Here is a 6,701-nt window from a genome sequence, read left to right on the forward strand (position 1 = left end):
TCTGCTGTGGATTCCTGATAGCCGGTGACAGTAGACGCCTGCTCCGATTTTTCTGACCGGGATCCAGCGTTGGCGTGCGGTTCTGCCCTACAACAAGTAGGTTTTATTTCTTTTTGTATTTTATTTACATAGTTAGATTAAAAACACTTCAATTTAATTAATTAAACACGATTTTATTCCCACCGAATAAAATCGTAATCCTAGCCGTAGATTTCCCGTCTCGTGACTTCAATCTATTGAATGTCGCGGGATTGTACAGTTTGTACAGTTCGCAAAACTCGTGCTTCCGTAATCTGACTGCCGAAAAAATATATGCGTAGTTACGGTAGAAAAATATTTTGTGGTTTTTCTAGCGTTTGTTCTCCGGGTGCATATTGGTATATACCGCGTAACTCTTGTTCTTCACAGAATATTTAATCAGCGTTACTCGGGATATAGTACATAGCGCACTTAAGGAGAACGACGCCGGAAGGCTGCCGAATATTTTTTTCCGTTCCTACACATATATGGTGGTCGGGTTACGGGGCGCCAGTTTTGCGAATGGGATAGGTCCATACCCTTTTAGCAGTCAATTTCATTGACGTTGCTATCCTTGAGCCTGTAAACCACCTAATTATTTGTGCAACAGACATGAATCAGGACCGCAGTTGGATGTATATTAGACATAGTAATGGATTGCTAGCGGAAGGATTTTTTGATAAGGTTGAGGAGTTTGTCGAGTTTGCTTTACGACATCCTGAATGTAAGAGTGGGGCAAAAATAAAATGCCCGTACTCTAGGAGAAAATGCAGAAACACAAATTACCGAGATCCAGAAGATGTCAAGTTACATGTGTTGCAGTCTGGGTTTGTTGAAGATTACCAAGTGTGGGTTCATCACGGTGAGGGCACTGTCTTGAATCCTCCTCCTTGGGCACTGCCATCGGGTAATTACGATCAGTTTGACTACGGAAATGACGAGGATGGTTTTGATGCAGTTCAGAGAATGGTGATCGATGCAGCTGGTCCTGAAATGTTTACTGATGAAGAGCCTCCTAATCAGGAAGCCCAGAGATTTTATGATATGATGCGTTCGGCGGAAGAAGAAATATGGCCCGGGAATAACAGACATTCCCCTTTGTCCGCAGCAACTAACATATTGGACATTAAATGTCGCCATCAGGGTTCAGTTGCTTTAATTGACGACATTTGTAGTTTAATGCAAGAATTGCTGCCAGAGGAGAACAAGATGCCAGCAAATTTTGCTAAAATTAAAAAGCTGGTGAAAGGTTTGGGGTTGCCGGTGGAGGTTATTGAATGCTGTTTTTACAACTGCATGCTTTTCTGGGGGGAAGATGAGGCTTTAACGTGTTGTAAAGTGTGTGGCCACGAACGGTGGAAACCAGTTACCAAAAGCAATTCTTCCAGAAAACGAAAGGCCAACGTGCCATATAAGAAGATGTTTTATTTTCCAATTACTCCGAGGCTGCAGAGGTTGTATGCGTCGAAAGCCACAGCTGGGCATATGACATGGCACGCCGAACATGAAATGGAAGACGGGAAAATGTGTCATCCGTCTGATTCTCCAGCCTGGAAACGGTTTAGTGAGTTGCATACGGATTTTGTTGACGAACCTCGAAATGTTAGACTTGGCTTATGCACTGATGGGTTTCAACCGTTTGGCAGTTTCGGGTCACCTTATTCTTCATGGCCGGTAATTGTGACGCCTTATAATCTGCCGCCAGGCATGTGCATGAAGGATGAGTTCATGTTTTTAACGATACTTGTCCCGGGTCCGCGTAATCCGAAAAACACTATGGACATTTTCCTCCATCCGTTGATAGCAGAGTTAAACCAATTGTGGGAATCTGGGATCCGGACCTTTGATATTCACAAGCGTCAGAACTTTCAGATGAAAGCGGCCCTTATGTGGACAATTAATGATTTCCCGGCCTATTCAATGCTATCTGGTTGGAGCACATCAGGTAGATTGGCATGTCCATATTGCATGGAAGATACGAATGCATTCACGCTTACTAAGAGTGGTAAACAATCGTGGTTTGACTGCCACAGAAAGTTTCTACCTCCGGGGCACCGTTTTCGTCGAAATGTCACCGATTTTCGAAAAGGTAAACAAGAAAAAAACCATTTTCGTAGGGTGAAAACAGGAGATGAACTGTTGGCAGAGGTGGATCACCTAGGCTTTAGGAGGGCATATGAGCCCCATGCAGAAGTTATTAATGCCGACTTGTCGAAGAAGTGTGGTTGGAACAGAAAAAGTATATTTTGGGATTTGCCGTATTGGAGAACAAATGTGATTCGGCATAATTTGGATGTCATGCATATCGAGAAAAATGTTTTTGACAACGTTTTCAATACCGTGCTGAATGTTCCTGGAAAGACAAAGGACCATGCAAAATCAAGGGCAGAGTTAAATGATTTTTGCGATCGTCCGGAACTAGCACAAGACCCAACTACTGGTAGATATCCGAAGGCACTGTATGCTCTGGACAAGGAGCAAAAAAAATTATTGCTAGAATGGATTCAGCAAATTAAATTCCCGGATGGCTACGTGTCAAACTTGTCTCGGTGTGTTGATTCAACCAAACAGAAAATGATGGGCATGAAAAGCCACGACTGTCATGTGTTTATGCAGCGACTCCTACCAATTGCGCTGCGTGAGCTTCTCCCAAAAGAGATATGGGAGCCTATAGCAGAGTTGAGTATCTTCTTCAGGGAGTTAACTGCTACATCACTTAAGGGCGAGGATCTGAAACGTATGGAAGAAGAAATCCCGAAGATACTTTGCAAGTTGGAACGCATATTTCCTCCCAGCTTTTTTGATTCGATGGAACATCTTCCTGTTCATCTGCCATACGAAGCTAGAATGGCTGGACCGGTTCAGTATCGGTGGATGTATCCATTTGAAAGGTGATGTAAATAAATATCTTTTATATTCATCGGTTTTTGTTTGAAGTGTTTAATTGTATTAATCAATTCATGATTGAACAGATATTTGCGGAAATTGAAAAAAAAGGTATCCAACAAAAGTCGGGTGGAAGGCAGCATTAGTAGCGGATACCTAATGGAGGAAACAGCAAAATTTGCCTCTTTTTATTTCACGGATGGTGATCCGACGTTACCCTGTCGACTGCAAAGAAATGAGGTATTCGATACCGATATGGATGATGATGTCGACCGACTTTCAATTTTTAGAACAGTTGGGGAACCCATAGGTGCCTGCCGCAAAAGACATCTGGACGAGTATGAATATGTCGCCGCCCGGAGTTACGTCCTTTTGAATTGTGCGGAAATCGAACCTTACAGAGAGTAAGCATTGCTTCTACACATTTCAATATATTACTGAGTTACAAAATTTAATGCGCCAGCTCACAAATTCTGATGTATTCTTCTGAAAGTGTTTTCGAAGACGAATTGCATGCAATCAACCCTGCGATCACGCGGATCGAAGTTGAAGGAAAGTTAGAAAGGGAATTTGTGTCCTGGTTTGAAGGACATGTAAGTATTGGCAACGTACGGCTTCTTTTATTTCTCGTTCGTTTTAATTGCCAACTCATGTAAATGTTTACTGTCCTCCAGGTGAAGGACCCAGCTACATGTATGAATCCCTATATTCTAAGTCTTGCGAAAGGCCCACTTAGATCAGTCAAAACATATAAGGGATATCGTGTAAACGGGTTCAAATTCAATACTCAAGATTATGGCGAGGATCGAGTTACTATGAATAGTGGAGTTTGTGTTAAAGGGTCTCTATTCGATCCAGCCGTAAGCGACTTTTATGGAATGCTGACTGACATTATTGAGATAGAGTATCCAGCGCTCCCAATTAAAAGGACCGTCCTATTTAAATGCGATTGGTTCGATCCAACTCCAAACGTGGGTATGTCAGTGCATCGTCGATACAACATGGTAGACGTTAATCACAGAAGGAGGTACAACAAGTACGAACCTTTTATTCTAGCCGAACAGGCCGGTCAAGTCCATTACTTACCATACCCAAGTAAAAGACGAGATAAAAAGGACTGGTGGGCAGTATGCAGGATAAAGGCTAGATCTGAGCTTGACATGCCAGATGAGGTTATTCTGGCTTTCCAGGACGACGTCGTAGAACATGCTCTTAATGTGGAAACAGCTGATAATCCGACTAATTTGGTTGACCCGGACGAGGAAGCAGATGAGGAGGCGTTGGAAACGGCGCCAACAGCAGAGACAGCCGATGATTTTCTACCATCCTCATCAGACGAAGCGGAGGACTACGAAGAGTTGTAGTGTAGGCTAATTAATGTAATAGAATCTATATGACTAGTATTGTTACATGCATTAATGACTGATATTTATGTTTTTATATGTATGTTTATCGACGAATTGATTAATTATTTATTAATATTTGTTATTTATGTATGAAATTGTATGTGCATATCTACTTCTTTGTAGATATGAGGGGTCAGGGTAGCCGCAGACATGTTCAGGACCGTCATCAGAGAGATCCGAGAGACACTGCCCCCACAGACGCTCCACCTGACGGGGACGATCCGCAGCTTCAGGCGGCGCCTGGGCCGCAGAGGGAGGCCCAGCAGCAGGTCGAGTACGAGATTGATGCCTCGGGGAGGTTAAAGGTCGCACCTGACGCTCTAAGGTATTATCACTGTTATCCATTTTTTAAAGTTTAGTTATAAAACACTATTTAACTAATTTTATGTTTTGAAATGATAGGGAGCGGCTACATGACAGCGGGAAGGTCTCCAGAGGCTTGCTGGACATCTTTCGTTCCTGCTGGTTCATAGAAGGTTCTTCCTGGAAGGGATTGAAGGCGGAGCAGAAGACGTTCTACTGGGAGGAGTTCAAGGTAATATTTACATTAACATTTTATTCAATTTTAAGTTTCATATTATTTAAATTTACTAATTAATTATCTATTCATATGTTAAATACGTGCAGAAGAAGTTTTGGTGGGACTCCATCTACCCCGAGCAGGCGATTAGAGATGTCTTTATGAGACATGCTGCTAATCGTTACAAGGACACAATTCACGCGATGAAGAGTGTTAGGGATAACAGTGTCACAGATGATATTTGGGCGGCATGGAATGCGATTTGGGATACGGCTGCGGCGAAGAGGAAGTCCGCCATCGCTCGGGCTAACAGGATGAGTGAGCCGTCAGGGCCCGGGACTGGACCGGTGCGCCACACGGCAGGATCGCGCTCAGCTGTGAAGCATATGACCGTTTTGGTAATTTTTCTAAATTTGTATTCTTCAGACTTAAATGATTATAGTGTTTAAATGTTCATTATTTATATCGAATTAAATTTATGATTTTTGTCTCAGAGTCAGGAGCTCGGTCGTCCTGCGACATTTGCTGAGTTGCATGTTCGTATGCACTCGACAAAGGACGATCGGAACAAGTTTGTCGACAAGAGGTCGCAGGATAAGCATGTAAGTCTGATGTAACTTGAAATTGAATCGTTATTACTTGATTGTAGTTAATTAAAACATGTGAAATATAAATTGTGAACTGTGAACTGTATGTAGTCCATGTTTGTTTGCAGGAAGTCCCTGAAAATGGGTGATGCTCGTATTATAGAGGAGATGCTGCCGAATTTTAGTTAGGAATTTAAAGTTTAACTATTTCTGTTTTCGATTATCGAAATCGTACTAACTTGACTACTTGTTTATTTTTTCAGGAGCGTTTCCTTGCAGAGCGTGCAGCTGCGACCCAGTCCTCCCCGGCTGAGGGCAGTTCGTCGACCCCGCAGTCCATCGACGAGAACGAACTGTTCTTGTCTCTCGAGGCGGTGAAGAAGCAGCGGGTTTACGGAGTTGGTTCAGCTGCAGCTTCGTACATCGCGTCATTCAAGGGCACCGGTGTACGCCGCGGCTCATGCTCGTCGTCCCAGCAGACTCACTCGACTGAGGATATCGAGGAGCGGATCCAGAGAGAGGTATCCGCTCGGGTGCAAGGGATGCGGGAAGAGATTCAGAGGGATGTGGAGTCTTCCGTCGACGAGCGGATTGCTGAGAGGGTCCGCTCGGAGCTGGCAAAGATGATGAGCACTCTACCAGAAGCCATGCGCCCCCCGCAGCCCCCCTCAGGTCCAGATGACGAGGATATTACTAGACTCTAGTTTTTTGTATTCCTATACAGTATTATGCTTATAAACATCGACAAATTTGTTAACGCTTATTCCGTATTTATATATAGATACTTTTGATTCTTATTTAGTCTGTTTGTATGTGTATCTTATTTTTGTAATTCTGCACAGGTATAATAGACAAAAAACAACCCATAATGGGCAGGAAAACGACAATTTTTTTGTCGGAAATGAAGCCGTATTACCGACGGATTTCTACTTTACCGACGGAATAATCCGTCGGTAATTTAATACCATGTTCCGACAACAACTACCGACGGATTATTCGTCGGTAAAGAAAACAAGGGGCGACGGAATTTACCGACGGATGGTCCGTCGGTATATATTCCCGACGGAATATCCGTCGGTATATCGTCGGATCAACGTCGGCAACGGCCCTCTTTCACCGACAGTTTTACCGACGATTATCCGTCGCAATATTTGCCGACGGAAATATCGGTCGGTAAAACGTCGGATCTTCGTCGGTGTGTTAGTCACAACCCACCGACGGATTTATATATTTACCGACCACTATGTTTCCGTCGGTGACATTTCCCGACGGATAGTTTTTGTC

At 43.4% G+C, this 6,701-nt stretch overlaps 1 protein-coding gene across 1 annotated transcript; it reads left to right on the forward strand.

Moving 5' to 3' along the window:
• On the forward strand, window positions 1-6,121 carry LOC126667041 (uncharacterized). Its single transcript, XM_050359986.2, has 6 exons — window positions 1-96; window positions 4,434-4,635; window positions 4,713-4,845; window positions 4,938-5,228; window positions 5,325-5,432; window positions 5,681-6,121. Exons 2-6 carry the CDS (start codon window positions 4,436-4,438, stop codon window positions 6,119-6,121), a joined length of 1,173 nt encoding a protein of 390 aa, XP_050215943.1. The 5' UTR covers window positions 1-96; window positions 4,434-4,435.
• Window positions 6,122-6,701: the final 580 nt, after the last annotated feature.

Source organism: Mercurialis annua, linkage group LG2, assembly GCF_937616625.2.
Source record: "Mercurialis annua linkage group LG2, ddMerAnnu1.2, whole genome shotgun sequence".
Lineage (NCBI taxonomy): Eukaryota > Viridiplantae > Streptophyta > Magnoliopsida > Malpighiales > Euphorbiaceae > Mercurialis > Mercurialis annua.

Bases quoted from the DNA above. Each gene is read 5' to 3' on its own strand.
- LOC126667041 (XM_050359986.2), top strand. From the start codon at position 4,436: ATGAGGGGTCAGGGTAGCCGCAGACATGTTCAGGACCGTCATCAGAGA. The intron at 4,846-4,937 runs GTAATATTTACA...AAATACGTGCAG, and splicing joins TCTACTGGGAGGAGTTCAAG to AAGAAGTTTTGGTGGGACTC. The intron at 5,229-5,324 runs GTAATTTTTCTA...TTTTTGTCTCAG, and splicing joins TGAAGCATATGACCGTTTTG to AGTCAGGAGCTCGGTCGTCC.